The 22,904-nt window shown below is 39.6% G+C and overlaps 2 protein-coding genes across 3 annotated transcripts in view; both read left to right on the top strand.

Moving 5' to 3' along the window:
• The first annotated feature begins 237 nt into the window (after window positions 1-237).
• LOC127370755 (transmembrane protein 230) lies at window positions 238-7,212 on the top strand. Its single transcript, XM_051413110.1, has 4 exons — window positions 238-374; window positions 2,722-2,834; window positions 3,092-3,214; window positions 6,297-7,212. The coding sequence occupies exons 2-4, from the start codon at window positions 2,733-2,735 to the stop codon at window positions 6,435-6,437; spliced, it is 366 nt and encodes a 121-aa protein (XP_051269070.1). The 5' UTR covers window positions 238-374; window positions 2,722-2,732; the 3' UTR covers window positions 6,438-7,212.
• A 1,472-nt stretch (window positions 7,213-8,684) lies between these two features.
• Window positions 8,685-22,904, top strand: part of igsf9a (immunoglobulin superfamily, member 9a) — a 51,560-nt gene continuing 37,340 nt past the window's right edge. For both annotated transcript variants that reach the window (XM_051413449.1, XM_051413448.1), the window contains exons 1-3: window positions 8,685-8,971; window positions 15,987-16,081; window positions 16,234-16,434. In XM_051413449.1, coding sequence (XP_051269409.1) covers window positions 16,021-16,081; window positions 16,234-16,434 — 262 coding nt within the window. In that variant the 5' untranslated portion in view covers window positions 8,685-8,971; window positions 15,987-16,020. The remainder of the gene's footprint in view (window positions 8,972-15,986; window positions 16,082-16,233; window positions 16,435-22,904) is intronic.

Here is a 22,904-nt window from a genome sequence, read left to right as displayed (position 1 = left end):
CAATAATAATAATGACCAATAACACACACACAATAGTAGTAAAAGAGATTATTCTGCTTTTGTTCAGACTTTAGTTGATACAACCTAATATTGTCTACTATATAAATAAGCTATATAAAGTAAATAATATAATATATATACTGTAGGAGTGCTATTATTACTGAAGTAAAAGATGTGGATTGTCCTGCCATTACATTAACCAGGATGTGGATGAGCTTCAACAGGACGAGGTTTCGATGCGCATGCGCAATGCAATGAGCATGAAGAAGTTGACGTAGACCTGCCTCAATGAAAACAACGTAGATGTGGCGCCGTAGAGGAGCAGTCTGCAACAGATAACAACATCTGTGGCGTTTATTCAACCTCAAGTAAAGGTAAGAGAGGACCGAGGCGTGGGAACGGGGTTAAATGAATGTATCCGTGCACGTCAGCTTACGTTAGCTCGGTTTTGATAGCTTAGCTAACCTCTAAGAGGCTAATGCTGCAGCTAATTAACGTTAGGGGAACTTAGGAGTGTTTATTAGACATAAATAACAAAGCAGGTTAACTTAGCTGTTCACTCAGCACCGAACACCTTCATTTGTGTGCTGGAAAGAGCCTCAACTACCTAACGTTAATGGTATTAATATACAGGAGCTGCTGATTTGTTGTTGTCAGTAATTAGCCATATGCAGCAGGGATTTAGACAACATAAGTAGTAGAGGACTTACACACATACACAGAGATCTAACGTTAGTTGTTTGCTTTCGTTTCCTTTTAATGTTTTGTGGTTTAACGTTCAACCTCATGGGACGACATAGTGAAACATGTTACAGTTGCAGGAAAGTTTATAAAGTGTCATGCAGTACACTTTACATTCATGACATAGCATTGGAGCAATAGTGGAACATAGTTCATAAATGATACATGTCATTCACATAAAATAATGTTTGGTATTATAATGTGTTAGGTACTGTGTACTATAATTGTGAATATCTTCATATGCCTTGACTTAAAAAAAGCTGCCTAGCTGGCCAGGATACAGTCCTATATTGATATTCTTTTTTAAAGTATTTATTTGGCTTTTATTGCCTTTATTTGATAGTGACAGCTGAAGACAGACAGGAGGGGGTGGGGGGCAGAGAGAGGGGATGACCGCAGCAAGGGGCCGCAGGTCGGATTCGAACCCTGGGCCGCTGCAGCAAAGACTCAGCCTCGGTACATGGGTCGCCAGCTCTACCCACTGATCCCCTACAAAAAATCATTCAGCTGGTTGTGTGGAAATGATATATATTACAAAATAAAGAACGAGGAGATGAGATCTGTGATGCAATAAATATATGTGTTTCTTAACAAAATGTAAGGTATGAATGTAAAGAAAATATATTTTTTTATTTTTGGCCAAGATAATTGTAATGTGACATTTTCATATCATCCCATGCCTATTGAGCACATGACCTCAGTGTCCTCAGTGGTAGCTGCAGCCATGAAGGGACCGATAATAAAGTATAATAAATATATAAAACATGTGTTTTAGTATACAAAGTATGCACAGTGGACATATTGAAGGAAAAACCTGGATGATTGAGAGGAGAAACATACTGAATAAAGATAGATCGTACAAATGATAAGGGCCCAACTGAATTGTTTGTCCCCAGATCTGAAGCGAACTGAACACTTTCGGAAGATTTAGATGTCAGACAGCACTCTCATCAACAACAACAAATTAGGGAATATATTTTGGAAGAACTCTGTTTCCTTTAATTCATCCCACATCTGCTCACAGCAGCTTTACTTTAATATGTTATTAACAAAAGACAAAACAGATGCAACAAAATCAACATCGTCAAAACAGTCTAGTGGAAAAGTATTTGCACAAGGTTCTGTCTCTTCCTCTGAAACTGATCCAGATGAATACTCATAAAGGCTACCATCTATTTGTAGCTTTGGCTTGCATGCAAAGCTGCAGATGTTTTTCTCAGATAATATAGGCACATCCAGAAATGATCTTAAAACACTTTCCTCCAGGTTTGCTAAATCCACAGTATTCCCCTGCTGCAGTGAGTGCTGTACCTTCACAGCAAATATAACCTGGAGCTTGCCTCATCACAGAGGCTCTGTGGCGAGTTGATGTGACAGCTGCTAGCAAAATAACAGAATATTTCTGAAAGCTCCTCCATACTTTGTTCAAGCAAGCACAACAGTTTTTATGCATGGATTGAGTCTCCCGTGGGGGGTTCTTGTGTGGAATAAAAACAAGAAATAGTAGTTAGTATGAACAGCAGTATCACTAATGGATGAAAAAGGGGCGCTAGATAAATACAAATTTCTCTCATCAGAAAAATAATTGACACATTACTTCTTTCCCCAGCGTGCTTACAGGTTGCTTGAAGGGTGGAAAAAAACACATATTAAGAATTGAAGTGAGCAGAGATGCTCACCTCCTGCTCACTAACCTCTCAGTCTGCCTTTTAGAAGGTGTTCTGTTGCTTTTTAGGAATTAATATTTGATTAAATATCATCAGACAATATAAATGTGTCTGCCATTAGCTTAACCTTTATACCCTGGAAGCTAAAACCTGATTTACCTAAGATATTTGGATGTATTGGGCCATATGTTATAAATCAGTGAGCAGCAAACAGTATATTGTACAGCTGAGAAATAAGATCGGGCTAGAAATCAAAGTTTACTGAACATTATATTATGGATGATAACCTCTGCGTGTCTCTCTTTCCAAACAGCCCCTTTGCCAATGAAAGCAGCTAGAAGCAATATGTTGGGTGCTGGAACATCCAACAACAAAGTCAAGTATTCACGGCTGGCTGCCGATGACGATGGTTACATAGACTTACAGGTGAGAGACTTGTTCTTCTTTGGTAGCTCTACAGACCTGACACTGTCTCTGATGTCCCTGATCATCAGTAAACCTTTTACAACTGCAGACAATTAATTAGAGGTAAATCCCGAAAAGTGACTTCCTGGAAGTGTGCCAAAGCCTTCTGTGATTATACTGGAGAAGATATGAGTAGCTGTCTGCAGCAGAACAAATCTTTTCTGTTTCTGTGTCTGTTTATTGTCTTATATTTTGTCCAACAATTGAACCCTTTACAGTTCAAGAGAAGCCCTCCAAAGGTTCCCTACAAGGCGATTGCACTGGCAGTATTCCTGTTTTTGATTGGCTCCTTACTGATAATCTTCGGGGCTCTTCTTTTGTCAGGAACCATAAAGGTCGAGGTGAGTTCGCTCAGTCCATGTAATAAAATCTTTTCAAATGGTCTCAGGTCCAGATTTTGTCCGGAGCCAATATAGTTGGACTGTAGTATCCAACGTATCCCCAGCATATAAATTGAAATACAGTTTCTTGTTCTGTTGCCGAGAAGCTTATTGCTAAGCTTGTCACATTCTCCCATAATGTTTGGGTTCCTTAAAACTGACAGTAAATACCCCGTCAGGCTTGTTACCACAGTACAATTCTCCTGAAAATCCATTTGAGACAAAAATGTTTCTCTCAGAGCTGTCTGCCTCCTGTCTGCACTGTAATTTCTGTTTGGAAGATATATCTCTGTTTATTTTGCTCCTATATGTGAAGCAGAGAAGCTTTGTTTTTACATTTTTGTTTTCCAAAATGTGTCTCCATACACTGAGAGCAGTTTAATTATTAATCAAGTCTTCAGGTCATTTTGATGTTAAAGGGACAGTTCACCCCAAAATCAAAAATACATAATATTTTTTTCTTGCCTGTAGTGCTGGTTATGCATTTAGATTGCTTTGGTGTGAGTTGCTGAGTTTTAGACATACGGGCTGTGAAGATGTTTGTCTTCTCTTATATATAATGGAACCAGATGGCACTCAGCGTGTAGTGTTTAAAGCACCAGAAAAATAAATAGCAACATCTCTTTCCTTAAATCATGACCCGGTTTCTCAGATAATCCGCAGACCTTGCTGTGAGCAGTTTCATGTAGGTATATGTTTTTATTTTTTTGCATGGGTAGATGCCTGCAAACTTTGGCGTGGTGCTATGTAGAAAGAAAATAGTTCCTACATGAAACTTCAAGGGGAAAAATTCTTATTTATGATTTTGAACTGTTCCTTTTAAAAGAATTATTAAACATTTTGGGAAATTGGCTCATTTGCTTTGTTGCTGAGGGTTAGATAAGAAGATTGACACCACTGTGGCCAGTAGCCAGTTAGCTTAGCTTAGCAGAAAGGCTAGAAGCAAGGGGAAACAACTAGCCTGGCCAGTCACCTTAAAAGCTCAGTAATTAACACAAAACCGAAGATTGAAGATAACAAGTTGTGGTTTTACTGGGAGTTATGTGCCAGCCTGGCCAGGTGCACTAACTAGGCAGATTTTGTTATCTTTGGACAAAGTCGGACTAGCTGTTTCCAGTCTTTGTGATATGCAAAGCTAACTAGCTGCTGCCATTAGCTTCATATTTGCCGTACAAGCAATTAACCTTCAAAAATATTCAACCAGGCAAGCAGACTCCATCCACTAATGGAGATCAGGTGATGTGGATGAAGGCAGAGAAGTAAGTGGAGCTTGTGCAAAGATTTCAGAGATAACAGAGAATAAGCTCAGTGTCTTTTTGACCCCATGACTCTTCAGATTAAACTACAACCATTTAATAACTGAATTGTTATTAACTTTGCTAATACTGTGTAGTGGATCTAATCATGTCTTTATGCAATTTTTTTTAATTCAGCGTTAAAGGAGGAAAAGAAAATCCACGAAATATCATCGAATCTGCTACATTTTGATTTAAATCAGGAACTATCTGATCAAAGAATTAGTAAACAAGACCGTTAATCTTACCAGACATGCCAGTTTTCGACACTCAGCGCTGAGGTATGAAAACATTTCAATCCCTACCAAAAAAGTATTGCGGTGTGATACCCGGCCATACTTTTCACACACATCTACAGAGCCAACACAGCCTCCAAAATTTTAACTCGAGCAGTAATTAAAACACTCACGCTGCTGTTAATCTTGTCTTTAAATAGCTGTAATTGAGCAGTTGTCCTGACATTTTATTGCCTTGCTGCCAGTTTTGTGCTGCGCTCTTGCCTCTCCTGGCCACGATGGTTTTGTGTGTGTTTGAATACAACTAATGATTTTTATATTTTAAACCTTGGAGTGCCAATTTTGGTGGATCCCCTGCTGTGATTTCTGCTTCCTTAATTCATGACTCAACGTGGGAGATAACAGAGTCTGCGCATGTTACATTTGTAATTTATCAGTAGGAGGTTAATGTTAATGTTTTTTCCAGTCTGCAGATTGTGTTTGCAGAAAATTTGATCTGACATGAAGGCAACATCAGAGTATGTGAGCCATCTACTTGCCATTAGCCCACGCGAGTTAGAATAGCATATCTAATCCCACAAATTACACAAGGTTCAAGCAATGAATAATAGCAAAGTGTGTGTGTTAGACAACAGTGTTTCTGGTGAACTGGAACTACGTCAAGGCCAACATGATCCATTACAGTGGCAAATAAAAGTAGTCAGTTCTCCAAAATGACAAAAAGACACTTGAGCTTATTCTCTGTTTAAAAATAAATCCTAGCAAGGTCCACTTACTTTTCTGGTTTTATCTGCATCACCTGGTCTTCATTAGTGGATGGAGTCTGCTCAGTTGACATGGCGATGGAGCTATTGGCTGATGAAGAACATGAGACAGTATGTGGGCCATATGTCTATATTTTTGATTATTTGGGTGAACTGGCCCTTTAAAAACCACCTCACATACAGTATATCTAAATAGATTCTGTACATATCCCAGGCAAACATAATGTTTTAAATGCTTACAACCACAATAAGATGGTACCTACTGCCCATGCTGCAGTGCATCTTTCAAACAAACGGTGAGAGGGCCACAGTGACTCAGTGCACAAGATTGCCATCTGGTGGTGAAATGAGACACTCCACTTGCCCTTGATAGAAACTGCCTGTGCCTCCTGGTGGTTAGCTGCTACAGTATGTATATGAAATGATTTACATGAAACCAGATCTCAGACAGATGAAGTCATCACATCGTCTGTGTGCCTCCTGCACACGCTTTTCATTCAGAGGGTGTTTATATCATGCTGGCAGGCGATAAGTATGTTAAAGCCTGTTGAGCACATTAATCACTCTGTGATGCTTCTTCCAGCCCCCCATTACCAACTACAGTATTCTAGTATATTATGTTTGTGGCTAAAGAGTGGATCTGATACACACCAAAAGTAGATCAATGGTTCCCAAGCTCTTTGTAGACCTGTCAGTACAAATAAGTGTCTTCTAACCCCTCATCACAGGTTCTTGTTGTTGTTTTCAGCATCCAGACCGCACCATTCCTGTCATTATCATAGGACTACTTGTTTTCCTTCCTGGATTTTACCATTTGAGAATCGCCTACTACGCCGCCAAGGGTTACCGGGGTTACTCCTATGACGACATCCCGGATTTTGGCGACTGAGCCAAATGACAGCTGCTGATTGGCGGAGAATACCCTTCCTTTTGCCACACTGTGTATCCTGAGACTGTTGCCTGCTGTTTACTTTGAGTTTCTGAATGTATGTAGCCAATAAGGCAAAACCTTTATCACCGTTCTGCCACGGAGACTCGTGTTTGTTAACAGGTGCACCGTGCAGGAAGTGTTTTTGCTGATTTTTGAAAACAGTGGTGTTGTTTATTTGCTGCTCTGTGTCGTATTATCCTCCACACAAAAGCTCGACGAACCATAGAGGCTTTACATATTCTACAACAGTGAACCAAACATGAGTAGAGGATGTCAGAGCAGCCGCTTGCCTGCGACCCTACAGCAACATGTTGCTGATGTACAACACTCACCACTCAGTCGTGACATGATAACAAACCTGGGGTGAGTGGTGAAACATTTTTTGGACACTACACAGATGCCTTTAACTTACTACTGCTTGAAATTCAATGATCTAGATGACTGAAAATCATGTTCTTTGCACAGTTGCACAGCTGTTTCATAGTGTTCTTAAACAAATATTTAACCTATATGATATGAAAAGCTCGGAGGCCTATTCTTCTCCTGAAGGATTATATTTGCAGTACTATCCAAAGATTGATTACTTTGCCGAAGAGCAGTCTATTTTTGAATGGAATGTATTACTTTCTTTATGAAGTATTGCTGTGTGTATTCATTTGGTTTTTAATAACAAAGCTGTATTTTATACGTACATTTGCTTGAATTTAAGAAATAAAGAAATTAAAAGTAGAAATTAGAAGTTTTGTGATTCTTGATCACCATGCTTATTGTGATGGCAGACTATAGAAATAAATGGTGCAATAAACCATTACCATAACAAAATAAACCTCATTATGTATGATATTTACACATTACATAAAGAAAACATGAAAGTGCAGTATTAGAAACACACACACACACACACACAAAAGTAAAGTTAATAATGAGATGTAAAAGTACAGATAAATAGCTTACTATAACTTCCTTACTTGTAATTCTTTCTTCTTAATTTAAAGATCCCCTCCATGTATTAAGACATTTATAAAAATAATAATAGTTTTTTCATCATTATTTCCACATTAAAACCCTTAAAAAGTCATCAACTCAGTACTACATCATTCTCAGTGTATGTGCACTGGATGCTTCAAGTTTCTTAATCACACTTTTATAAATCCTGGACCGGGACTGACTTCCAAACTACTTGTAATGTCACAAATGACTAATGAAAAACATTCCACTTTCAGCAGTTCAGTGTAGAAAACATCCTAATAGCGTTGACAGGTCTAAAAGTAACAGGAGGTTTAAGCATCTTTTTAGCAAATAGATAAACTACAACCACATGGCATCAGTCCTAACATCATGAGAACACTGTGCACCTTCAAGTGGCTCATCAAAACTATCTTTTAAAAAAAAACATAATAACATCTAAGAAATAATTTAGTTATAAGAACATTGAGATTGACATTCTTGGTTGTATGAGAAAGAGAAGTTACCTTTGGCCTTCCCGTGGCCTTCAGAAGACTCAAATGATGTTATTGCTTGTTGATCATGTAACTTGTGCAATGGCCTGCCTAATGAATTTCAGATGGAAAAAAAAAAGTATTTCATGTCTAAATTGGAAATAGAGCACATAATACAAATAAAGGATTTCAATCATAGTTCATGGTGAAGTGTGGCTACGGAGTGGGGACGGGCTGAAATTTATTTTTTTATTAAGATAATTTTTTTTTAAGGTTTTTTTAATTAAAAAAAAAACATTTTAAAAAAAAAAAATATTAAAAAAAAAAAAAAAAATAAATAAACGGGAGTGGAAAGGACCCATTGTGAGAAATGACCCTGCAAACAAAGCACCCAAATAAGCTGTACATCTCTTCTACAGTGGCTTTAACAGCTTCTTCTTTGTGTGATGGTGTTTAATTTGACTCACAAGTCCAACAAGTGCCACTTTTCCCCTCCTAGTTTGGCCACCAACATCAGGTAAAGGACACCCTCTTGTGGTTACCACTACACTGGGTGCCGCCAGGGGATTAAGGGCTGAAAGAGAAAGAAAAAGAAAAATCCCCCTTTTCATCCTCTGCCTGCACAAACAAACTCTTTAATTAAAATCTGCATTGGCTTAAACATTAAAGGGCTTATAGGACTGTGGTATCAACTTGTATTTAATGTGGTTTGAGTCTTTTGAACACAACGTGAGAGCAGCGAGCCAGCGGTGGGAGGAGGAGGAGGGGGGGGGTTGAACCCAGTGAGGGAGCCGCAAAGTGCGTCGATGCTTCACTGTCACCTGTACGTGAAACGAACACCTGTTGCCCGGCGGGTTTTAAAAAGAGAAAAACGCTCCTATTTCAGGTGGTTTGCAGCGCCACAAAGGAAACAAGGCCTGCTTTTAGTTAGCCAGACAGTGACCCGGTACTCCACACGGAGCAAACCGAGCCACAGGTTGGACTAAAGCGCACATACGGAGGATGTGTTATTAAACGGAAGTGTCCCAGCGGCCGCCAGTAACCGAGCTACAGGTAGGATGAGTAAAAAAAGAGGATACAAACCCAGCAGTTAATGATTCTGAAAGTGTTTCTGACTTCCAGCAGCTTTGAAAGGATGAGAAATTAATGCTTTGAGCCGGTGCTGGGGAGTGCGAAATTTCCTCTCAATCCTCTGAAACTGTGTCATGCATTTAAACGCCGGTAATGAAGTTTCTGTGGGGGCTTTTTTCATCATAATGGGAAATGTGAGACTGAACAGAAAGTTTTGTGGAGCTTGAACTCACCAGCAGTTGCTTCTCATGAGCTGTCCAAGCTCCCCTAAAAAAAGTGTAAATCTAAATAGTTGGGCTGTGTTATTCATTTATAAGACGTCTGCGTGTTGTTGTTCGTTTCCCTCTGGGGTTTATTGGTCTAATTGGATTATAATGATGTGGCAACCTTTGGAACAGAGTTTTGAACCCTTTAAAACTGTGATAAAACAGGGTAAAGATAGTGGATGTTTGGCAAACTGGAAACTGCCTCAAAAGGCTGCCAGAAATAATGCTGGGTCCATCCCATCAATTCCAATCATAGTCTTTAAAAATTGTATAAACTAGTCTCCTGTAATTCCATTAACATTACAGTAGTATTGTTTGAAACAGTTTTTCATTCAGATGAATGTTTTTTTTTAATAGTTTGTGGTTTGAAAGAGGAGCAGAGTCTGAGGTCATAAGTCTTTAATGCTTTTTCCCACTCAGTACATCTAACAGGGAGATGGATATTATTTCTTACATGGATACATCTATAACTTACAACCTCACAATGGTGCAATATGTAGAGCCTGAGACTGAATACGAAATTGCATCTTTTTGTGCTGTTGATTTTCTACTGAGACCAGAGTCTATCTTTATTTCACATATTATGGGAGAAATATTCTCATAACCTGCCCTGACTGGGCACATTTTATCATTTCACATTCCATTTCTGGTTTGATTGAGTCTGTTAAGGTGCCAGATGGGCGCAATTTCTTATAATATAAGTTAGCATCAGTGGGAGGTGAGTGAAAATTAATTTTACCTTCTTTCTTTGGAAGGACTTGCCTTGACACCACCTGAATTATATGGATGCAGTAACCACTTCACATCTGATGCTGAAAACAGGCTGACGTAGATGCAAATTAGTATCAGCAAAAGACTATTAGTCCATACCAGTGCTTTTGCATGCTTTATCCCAGGGCATTACTCACGAGTTGAATGCCTGCTGTAATGTTGATTTCGAATATCAGACGAGATTCATTTGGAAATGATTCACTGTCACCACTCAACAATAATGTAACTTTGAAAACTTTAAAGGAGACATTGTGATCACTGTGATGGATTATCCATGTCCAGAAAGTTCCTGGAACACTGTAATGACATGAATTGAAACCAACAACTGAAAACAGAATAAAAACCTGCCAACAGAAGTTCAAGAATTTCTTTAAAGCACTGATAGTCATGACTCAGTAAGCAAAAAAACAAAGTAAAAGGATCCTTAAGTATTCTTTATGAAGAGCTTCACTCACAAAAAGGCCATCTGCTTCATTGTGTGGGTGTGGTTCAAGCAGATCAGCTGTCATCAGGTTCGGATTCAAATGTTGCTACATGCCGATTGGTTTGCAAGCATGTGACATCGGCCTTTTCCAGTTCAGCCCTACGCACTTCAAACCAGCAAGAAGAACACAAAAATAAAATTAAAAAAGCAGAAATCTCTCATGTGAAGTGAGTGTGTTCATGCACTAAGAACTCATCACTCATAGTAAGAAGATAGAAATAGGTTTTCAGGACCTTTAAAGGTCCACTTTGTAACATGCATGAGGATCTATTGGCAGAAATGGAATGTAATATTCATGGGTAACATACATTAGTGTATAATCACCTGAAAATAAGAATTGTTGTATTTTCATTACTGTAGAATGAGCCGTTTTTATCTACGGGGGAGCGGGTCCTCCTCTACGAAGTCCGCCATGTTGAACCACCATGTATTTACAGTGGCCTTTTTTTTTTTTTTTGTTAAAGGTCTTCATTTTCCCTGACAATTAGATATCCTTTTCAATCAATGTGCACAGCAGCCAATCACATTGCAGGAGATTTAGGGAAAGGTGCGTTTGGCAGTAAAGACCACCAGACAGAAAGCAGATGATACATCAGAGTATCAGATTGAGATGTAAAGACTCTGCTGTTGTCAACAGAAAACAGACGTCTGCATGCAAAACATTCGGCTCAGAAATGACAAATAACATAAGAAATAGTTTAATGGAAAGGAATAAATAGAATATAAAAAAAATTACGCTCTGCAAAAATTGAAGTGGCATTCAGTTTTCACGAGAGGTTTATAATGACGTTTAGGACTTGAAACACAAAATTTGCTCTTTACTTGGGACTTTATAGCCAAGACTTAGACAATATATTTTTGATTTGTATAACTTTGCCCCACCGGATTAAATCAACAAAAAGATTTCGGCTTTCATCTGGATTTGCCTGCTTTCTGATTCATAGAAAAGATACCTAATGTTTGTATTCCGAGCATAGCGATGCAGTACCCACGCAGTGGAAACCTTTTTACTTTTCCAATTTTTTCTCCCCTTTTCAGTCTGTCTTATTTTCTCTTAAGTGCACATCAAACGGGGCCATGCAGCGTGTTCTATTGTAATGGGAAGGTTAGAATCTGAAAATGGGCTTCTGTAAGCCATGTACAAGCTACCAAAAAATAAAATGTACACTTACAGGGTACAGACAAAATAATGTAAGCACCTCATGGAGAAGAGCTTAAGCTCTGAAGTAACTAAATCACAATAACAATTACTGCTGCAGAGGTGGGTTGCAGCAGGTTGAATGCCAATGAGCAGCATTTTGCAGCTGCGACTGGCAATCAGCACTCTGACGTGAGTTGTCAGAGCACGTCAACTAAGAGAGCTCCAAAGAGCTGGATTAAAAAGCTACAGAAACATGTTTACTGTGTCAAGAAGAATAGTCTCATAAATCTCAGTGAAAGAAGATTGGAACTGTGTGTGTGATATGATCGCAATATGGTGGACATGGTGGTGAGGTTTATTGGAGTACAGGACTGTCAGTTCAAGTCAAGTCTCAAAGTTTTTGCAAGTAGATTGGAAGTTTTTGTGTTTTTTAAGTCTTTGAGATTGCTGGATTTTCCTTGAAAGCTGTGTTGGTTAACCTGGTTGATTCCTTTTGATGCAGAGCCCTAATGATTAGATATCCAAGCTGTGAGACTATGCAAGGCCTGTTTGGGGATTTTTAACAGGTCACACCTTCTCACTTTGAACTTTATATGTTTGATTTCAAGTCTTGATTTTCAGACCTCTATAGCCCGCTCCTCTTTTGTGCTTGAGACTACATTAACCGCTACGAGCGTATTACACCCAAATCTCTGAACTGTCAGCGTTTGAGTGGCATTGTGGGTAATGTAATTGCCAGGCTTTTGTTTTTTAAACTGTTGTGAGTCTGACAATATTCTTTGGAGTACGTCGTTGAAAGTCAAAAGCACAGTTTTCCTGTAAAGTTTTCACATTATTTTGTCTATCCCCTTTAGGTTACAGCACATTAAGATTTTGACTTTTTTCACCCCCTTTACTCTTACTTTCTGGTCAGAGGTTAATGTCCAATTTAGCTTGTTGGCAGATACAAAGAGCCTTGAAACTATCCTAACACACTGAACAAATACCCTGTGTTTCACATTCCCTCAAAAATACAGTACCTGTAGCTGTATGAATCAATAACTGGGACATTATTAAGGACATGTTTTGAGAATAAGACACAAACAAACATGTACCACAGCAACACTCGCATGAAAGAAATGGAACTTGATTGGAAAACAAATGCGTAGGAGCCCCTTTATCTTTTGGTTTCAAGTGTGGTGGGGTAAGGGGAGGCAGAACTGCTGATAAATCTGTTACTGTGGCTCGCTCGCGATTAATCAGCTGGTCCCCATTTCTCTCCACGTGTAGATTAAAACGGCAACGACACAGAATTTCAACAGCATGCCTGTCACTGACATTTCTATTTCTGCCAGCTGATAAATCTGCGTGAGACAGCCCGCTTTCTTTTGTGAGCTACTGGCTCATTTATTATAGCTTTAAACATTTTCCAGAGTGCTGTGCTGTCACTGTGCTTATGTTTATGCATGTCCTCAATGTCAGAGGAAGGAAGAGTACGACTGAGGGAAATGTCTGGAGACCATCTGTGTTGCCATGGCTGTGTATTTCACCTGTGCAGGCCGCTTTGTTTGGCAGCTCTGCGAGTTCAGATTTAATGACAGAAAATGTCCTGCAGCTTCAACAAGATTTTTTTCCTTCTCATCTTTCTTCTTGCTGAGTTTGCCACACTTCCCCTGCTCTCCTTCCCTCCATAACAGATATATTTTTTTATTTTTTTTATCACTGTTGTTTCACTTTATTGCCTTGCCATTTTGCCAGACACACGAGTAAGTCTTACCATGTTAGAGCAATAAAGCTCTAAAGAACATTTTGATTAATCCGTCTGAATTTGGACAGTAAATGCAGAACAGAAGTGTCTGGTTATATTTCTTTAATCAGTGACATGATGAACATCATTACAGGGTATTCAGTCCTTATCATCTCTATTCTTATGAGTTAACAAGAGGCAGTCGATGAGGAATGAGGAGAAGATCTTGAGCATCTGTTCATTATGTGGCAAGAAGGGAAGAGTCGCCGCTGCTTAGTCATGGCAACAGGCAGTCTCCATTTGTGCATGCGTGCCAGTGTGTGCGCTGTGCTTTCATACTTGCTCACTGTGGGAAGGTGACAAGCGACAGACTCATAATTATGAAGTAGTTTTACCTTGGCAGACCTGACCCAGTCTCAGCAAACACCCACCGCCTAATTAATTAATGAATAATAATAATAATAAATGTAATACGTTCAGTATAAACTCTGTTATGCTGCTTTGCACAAAACCACATGGGTGAAGGGCATGGGGTTGAAGTCTGTTGACGTACTGATAGACAGCGATCAACAGACACGTTGCAGATTGTGGATTTCTTTTGACTTTGATTTTGTGGAAAGTCTGCGTATGCTGTGCTGTTTGCTGAGGCATGGGAGTGTGTTGGAACAAGTGCTGCAGCTGTTGACAGCCTGCGTAATTGTTTTTCACCGGTTCCGACTTTGCCCCTGCCATGAAATGAAAAGCCCATAAAAACCTTATGGATATGGCCCGTGCTGCTGCTAAGACGAGCATGTGTTCATTGTTCATACTCGTAGAAGTATAAAGATCACCGATGATGACAAGGAAATCATTCATTTGACCATACACTAGTCAACCGTGTAATTTGTAATGGACGATAATCAAGTATATAGAAGTTTTTAAACACATACATGTAACCTACAGTAACATAATTACAAATATAAAGTTGTAGTAAATACTAAAACTGGTGCCTAACAGAAAAACTGTAAAAGTAAGATACATTTAGTAAAATAAGTCAATTAAAAAAAACTAAACTAAAAGAAAAAGAAATGATACAAGCCACATTCTGTCAGTCAAACTGTAACTTTCAATTTCAATAACAGAATGTTTCACAAACAGTGAGTTTGTGAAACCCCCACCCCCCAGTTGGTGTTTCATGAGCTGTCACTGGAGCTGGCGCACCTCTGCCAACAGTTTTCACGTCTCTCCTGCTGAGCAGCTTCGTCGTTTGTGTTTTGCCTTGAATTAAGGACCAAAAGTGTCCATCAGTACCACATTCAAGAATTAAAAGTAGTTGTGACGAAGAAATGAACTAGCTAAATTTAGCATTCAGCTAAGTTATTGTAACAGTAGTGCTTATGAATATAGTCATAAAGTCAGCACACTGATACAGTAAAGTCTGTCACACACATACATTTACTGACTGATGCTTTGACAGTTTATGGATTTAGCATCATCCAATAATTGTAAATTGTTGCTGCAGTGGTCGCTGTTCGGCACAAGTTAATCTCACTTTGAGTGAAGCATCTGAAGAATTGTTTCACCATTGTGTCACTGTGAACCACATACTCAAAACACAGTTGTAGTGTTGTATGCACATGAACCAAATAGCTTGTTTGTGGCTCTTATCTGGCACACTCCTTAGTGTTTGCCTTTGTGAGTGTGGAGACATGTTAACAACACAAGCCTTTGTATGTGGCATTGCCACCAAAACTCAGCTGTTGCTCTTCATGGGTGTACTGTAATTAACTTAGCCTAATGACATGTTGTTTTAGATGTGTGCTAAAGCAAGCAATGGCTGGACTGCTGTGTGGATGTAGAGCTGATGCCCATTTCCTGTCGAATCTGACCTTAACCAGCCGCAGCTGTTGCGCACTGTAAGTGGCCTGCGTGATATCAGGGCAAATATGTAGAAGAGAAGACCTCTCATCAGCATGTGTCGCATTTTCAAATTGAGGGAGCGATTTCACACAGTAGATGGTAGCTTCTACCGTAGGAGGTGATTGACAGTCAAAATGATAGATGACTTTTAGTGTGTGTATCTTAAATCTGACCCATCATGTGGATTTCCTCACTCATTTGATAAAATGGAATCAGGGGTTGTTTTGACCGTATTGAATCGGTTGCTGGATCTTGACATTAAGTTGCACTCCTTGATGCCTTGCTGTAGCGTACGCTCCCATCAGCTCAGTTTATCTCTGTCCTTGAGTGCTGAGTCTCCTGGCTGCTCCAGCCAAACGTCTTCATTGATGTGTTCTAAATAAAACACTTAGGTGTCGCTCCGCACGTGACTCTCAAAAGATTTATGTGACATTTATGACATTTACTTTCAGAAAAGGATATAAGGCCAGGGAGTTTTCTGGCAGCAGAGGCAGCTCTGCCCATTTGTGTAATGATATGGGATGAATTCCAGTTATTGGAAAGCTGTATAAAAATCTGAGCGCTCCTCTCCCCCTGTCTGTAAAATTATGACAGAAGCGACAGCTCTGCTGTAGCCTTTTTAGTTTGGAAATCTGTCACAGATGGCTGTCTTCTTTCATGGAGCCAAGGAAATAATGTGATTGTGACAATTGTGTCTCTTTTGCCAACAGATTGAACATGCTGCAGGTTGTATGAGTGACAGATATGGGGTCAGCGAGATCATATTTTCAGGCTTTCACTGTGGTGGCCGGTGTTTGCCTATTTTGTAAGTATCCCCACTGTTTTTTTGCATCCCACGGTCCTTTCAGCTCATTTTGTTCCATGACATATGCATGCCAATGTCCATATTAATCATTAATTATATTTTATCACATATGATTAAAGTAATGTTCATTTTGCTTCTAACAAACCCAACAGTGACCACTGAAGGTACGAGGCCGGAGGTACGTGGAAAGGTTGGAGGTGTGGTGGAGCTGGAGTGTAGTTTTCCTCTATCGGACCCAGCTGCTGTGTCCTCAGCGTCCCTGCATGTGGTGGAATGGGTTCGACAGGGACTCGACATCCCCCTTCTGATCAAATTTGGATCCTATGCGCCTCGTATCCATCCACAATATGAGGGTGAGCATCAATGGAAAGCGTCACAAGATGTAATTAAACTGTAATGTTACTCACATCCCTACTGTTCACTGTTACTGCTATGATTGTCTGCCATTGAAGCAGCTTATCGTGGTATTATTAGAAATGCGCTTGCATGTCGGAAGACAGTAAAAAATAATGGGGTTTTAGCTCTTTCAACTTGCAAGTTAAACCTGATTGAAACACTGGCAAGGCCAATATTATCAGCACATTTTATCTCATCATAGATATATCTGTATTGGCATACGCCAAGTAAGTAATAAGAAATTGCAGTACAGAAATGCCAATTATGTATTTGCGGTCATTTAAAAACAGTTACAGGTTTATAACTCAATTGTAATTGTTTTTAATCAAGCATGCAGTTGATGGTTATCTTGTTTTAGCCATGCTAGCCACAGGGCTCCATGGATGACCACCACTTTGGTCAAGACTAATACCTCAAAAACAACTGGATGGCTTACCATGAAATTTTGTCGCCTGAAGATAAACCCTACTATTTTGGTGATCTCCTAACTCCTTCTCTAGTGCTTCCATGAGTATGACATCTGTAGTTTTGAGTAAAATGTCTCAACAACTATTGGATGGATTGCCATGAAATCTTATGCATACATTAATGTCACCAACAGGATGATCTGGGGATCTCCTGACTTTTATTTGGTGCCACCATCAGGTCCAAATTTCATTTCGTACAGTTCTTTGATTTATGACCAAATCCTTTAAAACTAATGACATTCCCATCAGCCATACCTTTATATTTAGTGCTAATTAGCAAATGTTAACATGCCAGAATATAGTTATAGATAGTGAACATGGTAAACATTATACCTGCTAAAGCATGTTAACATATTCAGTGTTGTCATTTTTGCATGCTGAACACCATATATGCAATTTATCGTAAACCAAATCTGAGAATAAAGGTTTTTTGTTTTGTTTTGTTTCTTTACCGCAATCAGTCGTCCTAAAAATAATAATTCAGTTAATGAGAATGAAGATGGTTACAACATGCTCCAGTCCCAGTTTCTTCCACTTAGAGAATGTAACCACTATCTGGGTCTCTGAATACATTCAGCACCACACCTCAATGGCCTTTCAAACCAACCTCAGTGGGAGCTACTTTTAAAGGAGCTGAAACTCTCACATTGCATCATCATCCATTGTTCACCTCCTGCCCACAGCTCCCAGAACAAAGAGAGTCTGTGGGGAAAAAAGATCCTCAACTGACCAAGAATACCTGTATGTACAGTAGCTCCTGTTATCCTTTAAAGTCACAAACAATGGGACTAGTGTGGACAAAAGGGAAGCATGACTGGGTGGCTCAGATCTTCCTTTTGTGAGAGTCGTTTTCTTTTCCATACAGCCGCCTGAGGAGAAATTCAACCTATCGACCTTTCCAAAGACTGTTTTGAATTTCTGTTGGAGTCCCACGTGGAGCTTTGAGTAAAATTTTAGAAAGAAACTGCTTGAGCGGGCCTGATGATGCCACTTCAAAAAGAGAAATGAATTCGTACTGTTTAACATTCAGGTGGGAGTAGACAGCTAACTACCAATTGTGATTTGTTTTCATACCGGTAGATATCAACATTTCAGATAACAAAGAAACTATTAGTGATTTAATTAAACCCTACTTACCCACTGTTGCATCAGTCATTGCAAGCTCACCCTGTGCAGCTAATCAGAGTTCAAACCCACAGAACTAAACTTTAAATTGCATCGGGGATCACAAAGTTTTCAGAGATACCAAATATGTTTTTGAGCAATGGATCTATGTCAGGCTTCGGCTGAACAGAAAATACTTGTTAGTAGGATCAATTCATTGTTGGTTTTTGGGGTTTGCTGACAACAAGAAATGTATAGAGTATTGCCAGCCTCATCCTTTAAACCACTTTATGAGTATAATCTAGAACAACCTTTGGTATTCATTTGTTGTACTGCCACACAGATGGAACAGTAATAATTGCATTTAGGTGTGTGTTTGTCAAAGGATCAGAACCCGCATTCAGCTGAGCCAAGGCCTTTCTCATTTGAGTTGAATGCCACTCCCTCACCCAACCCGAGAAGGAAATACGATACAGACATTTACATAGCAATAAAGTCAGGGTGAACCTTGGCTGATGAATTATCGTAAGTGGGAGCGGGTGCAGACTTTATTTCCAGCCCGAGCTCATAAAAGACAGTAGCCTTTTGTCGCTGACTCTGAAGACGATCCTTCAACGTACAGCGATGTCACACTTCATTACACTGGATGTTGGTTTCAGCAGAAGTAGGGCAATATACAGGTGGTAAAAAACCTAAAGTTTGCCTACCCTTTGGCCCATGATTTACACCTCTTGTTAACTACACTCAACCATAAAGCATCCTGCACAGAAAAAGCACCTTCTTTTAAAAGGACAGGTATGCTAATCACATGCCTCTCCGGTGACAAACAGAAAGCTGCTGTTCTTTACGGATACAAAAGGTTTGTGAAAAGATGCTTTGTCCAATCTGATGCTGTGCTCAGGCTTTCTCACAGGTACTGGCTGGTGCAGGAGTAACAGGTGCAGCATGGGAAAGTAACGCTTTAGATATGGACTGACTGGTGTGGATTTCACCTCCTCGGGCTGTGAATGTTCTCTGGTGTCTCAACAGTTTGGCTTCAAGAGTCCGACTGTTGTTTGGCTGTTGCAGTTCTTACGGTTAACCCAAGTGATACATTCTGCCGAAGCATATTCCTCCCTCATCGCCACCTTGAAAGGATAAAAATTGAACTCTTCTGATTGCAGGTCACTTCCTCCATCAATATTCTTTGTGTTTCACTGTGCGTGTAGCTTCATGGAGTGTGAGATACATTAGTTTTCCTTTAGATTGCTCCCTTGAGAGTGTTAAGAGTTAAAAGGGTTTAAATGTATTTGTTGTAATTGAGCAGTGAAGATCAAAGGATTAGTGTCTGCTCTGAGAAGAGGACAGAAAGTCCCTTAGCACCCATACAGCTGCTAACTCAATAAAAATACAGCTGTATAAATACACTGTTCGCAAGCTCTTCCCATGTAAATCCCATCACAATCAGCAATAGCAGACTGTGTGCAGGCGGAACACATTACACACAGCTAACATGGCTAATATGCTTCCTTTGCCGCATGGGCAAACATGAAAGTTTGCCCTGGGATTACTCATGTTCATAACAGCAGCAAGTAGTTCTGCTCCTGATGGCAAAAAAGCTCTCCAATTCAAATTTCGTACGATCACACAGTAAGGCTTAATAGAGCAACAAGCAGCGAGGAGTGAAACCTTATCTGCTTCTTTCTCTGGACGCAACCTGAACGCCTTTGTGCAGCTTGCCAAGAGCTGACGACATCTCTTAAGAGACAATGTGGGCCTCCTGCCCGTGAATATCACATTCTCAGGGATATAAACGTCCGTGTCGCGCGAAATGGTATTGAATTTAAATAATTTTTCATACAGAGCCCTGTCTGACCCGACAAGACACTTTTCCAATGATTCCCCCAAAGACTTTTTTTTCTTTTTATCATTTAAAAACTTCATTTCCAAAATGTTACATATCCATTTTGGAAGAAAGAAAATCAATATCTCTGGGGCATCCTTCACTCTGAATAAAACACACACAATCCGTGGCCTTTAAAGTGTTCCTTTAGTCAGTTGAGGGCCTGCTTCTTTGTGAGCTCTATAAAGTACCTCAAATAATAACCTCAAATAATTTCACAGAAAAAGTTGACTGAAATAGTTCATCTTTTTTTTTGTCTGGCAAAGCACGTTCCACCTCACAGTTCTCAGTGCTTCACATAAAACGCACAATAACAAAAACAAAATACTGCATTAAAAGAAACTAAACACCAGTAAAGGAGCTGTAATGTAAAAAAAAAAAAAAACTAAATTAAGGATTGGTCATAACATTTTTGCTGAAATTATTAAAAAGCCAATCAATTAAAAATGAGTTCTAAGATGTGTTTTTCAATGATTTCACAAAGGATCTCTCTTCAAAGTGCTTCTTGATCCATCTCAAATTACTTTGCACAAAGGATTTTAATTAGTATTTCATTTGAATTCAGATCATTTTCATTTCTTCTTTTTGAAAGCAATTGTCTTAAGAAACATAATGACCACCGCTTTAAAAAACCTATTCTACTCTAAAACCAGCAGAGTCTGCAGACTTTTCAACCTGTTCATTTGTGAAGACTTGTGTTTCGTGACGGCCCTGAATGGTTTCGTGTTTCTCTGTCACCTGAGAGCGTACTGAGGGACGCACCGTTTGGGGGACTTCAGTTGGAAACAGTTTGGCAAATAAATGCATTGGTCAATTGTGTGTGTGTGTGTGGGTGCGGCATATTGATGTGGGTGTGTCCGTGTATGTGTGTGTGTGCGTGCGTGAAATTAACTGATATTGTTGAGCTTGGGTCGGTCAAAAAGCAGCTCTTTAGCTGATTTAATGGTTCGAGTGAACAGAGGGGGGATGAGCATGGCAGAGAAGAGGAGGAGGAGAAGGAGGAGTGAGTGATGTTGGTGGGGGTGGGGGCTTCTACCTGTTGTCAGTATCATTTTCAGTCCCAGCTGTAGCACTCCTATTTAGTTACCTGCATCATGATCTATTTAGTCTCTATTTCAGCAGAGCTTTTAGTTATCTTTTCTCATTAACACTGTATTAAAGGAAAATTCTAGTGGAAATGCCTAATGACTGCATGTTGGAGAAAATCAAGCGCAGGGAAGTTTATTTTCTGTTTATGTGGATCTCAGCAATATCAATAGTCTAGCTGGGATCCCCTAGAGGAGTTGTATTAAAGTCCCACGCCAGTTTTTTTTGGATGATGTTTGTGCAGTTTGACACTAGATGGGTGTTTCCACATTCATCTACTGAAAGTGGAAAGATTGTATGCACACATACACTCAGAATGTCCAGCAGGAAAACATTAGAAATGAACAAAATTTGCACATTGATAGATTGTGTAATTTTTAATGTGGTAGGAGTAGATGTCTTTTTATGGATTGTAATGAGGAAATTAAACATATTACTGTTCAAAGCAGATTACTTATGTATTTATACATATTTGGAGGGGATCTTTAAATACAAATACAATATATGGCCGAAAATTTGTGGAACGGAAGTTTTACACCCATATGTGGTTGTCGGACACCTCATTCCAAAACCATGGGCATTAATCTGCTGCTGTAACAGCCTCCACTATTCTGGTTTCAGGCTTTACACCAAATTCTGGAACCTGGCAGCAGGAATTTGCTCCCATTCAGCCACAGGAGCATTAGTGAGGTCAAAAACTGATAAATCCAGTTCATCCCAAAGGTGTTGGATGGGGTTGAGCTCAGAGTTCTGTGCAGGTCCGTCAAGTTCTACCACACCAAATAGGGAAAACCATTTCTTTATGGATCTATGGATCACTATGGATCTCTTTGAGGACAGGGGCTTTGTCATGTTGAAGCACAACAGGGTCTCTGCATACCGCAGCATTAAATTATCTTCTAATTGGAGCTAAAGGTAAAAGTAAATTAGCCTTATAGTGTCAGACAATCAAATAATCACATTTGGGAACAAGATATTGGTCAAATAGATTAGCTAAATAAATACATTAAAATAAAAAATGTCATCATCAGTCCTTAAACCTGTGTTTGCATGCTTTTGCTGGCATTTTGCACCAAATAAAATAAAATAAATAATAATAATAATTTTACGGGTCAGATTATATCATATTTTTGACATCATGTCATGGGCTGGAGGGAAGGGGTTTGAGGAAATGACCCCATGGCTGGCAGTTTCAGATCCCTGATCTAAACTTACTGAAGATTTCTTGAACCGTTAAAAATCATTTTTATTTTCGACCACCTTATCCATAACTGTCCTCTTCTGTTCTCTGATCTTTAGTTTTCTTTGGTGGCAAGGGGTGGTTTTTGGTTGAAGGAAGAAAAGGGAAATGTTGTTTAATTTACATAAACAACTCAAAGTTAAATTTACCTACTATACCCCTGATTTGTTTGAACACCGAGAACTCACTGAAGCTTGCATTGTTAGAAGACAAAGTCTCCTCGTCTGTTTTCTTTCTTTCTCTGCGCTCCCTCTCATCTGCACTCACACTCAATTTACCTCGCATTCAAATCTCTTGCAATCATGCATTTTTCAAATGGCAGCAGCAGTGGCCATAGGTCATGCTCTCACTTCACCTCCACCCTTCCCCTTCCCTTTTATCTGATGACTCCCAGTCACGGTCCCACCACATCCCTGCCTCAGCACAACCTTTCCTCTGAGGTGCTATAGTGACCTATATCGCACTGAGCCAGTAAACATGAGAGAGGGGGAAAAAAAACTGCCAGGGGTCAAAGGGTAGGATTTTGAAATGCACTAATCCCCCGAGTGTATGCTGATGTGTATTTTGCTCTACTTTAACCCTCCCTCCCCTCTCTTCCCCCTGTGGATTTAGTCCCCTTTGGCAGCTTGGAAAAGTAAATAAGGCGTG

This window comes from Dicentrarchus labrax, unplaced genomic scaffold, assembly GCF_905237075.1.
Source record: "Dicentrarchus labrax unplaced genomic scaffold, dlabrax2021, whole genome shotgun sequence".
NCBI lineage: Eukaryota > Metazoa > Chordata > Actinopteri > Moronidae > Dicentrarchus > Dicentrarchus labrax.
Note: the sequence above shows the minus strand (reverse complement) of the source record. Positions and strands in the feature narration are given on the sequence as shown.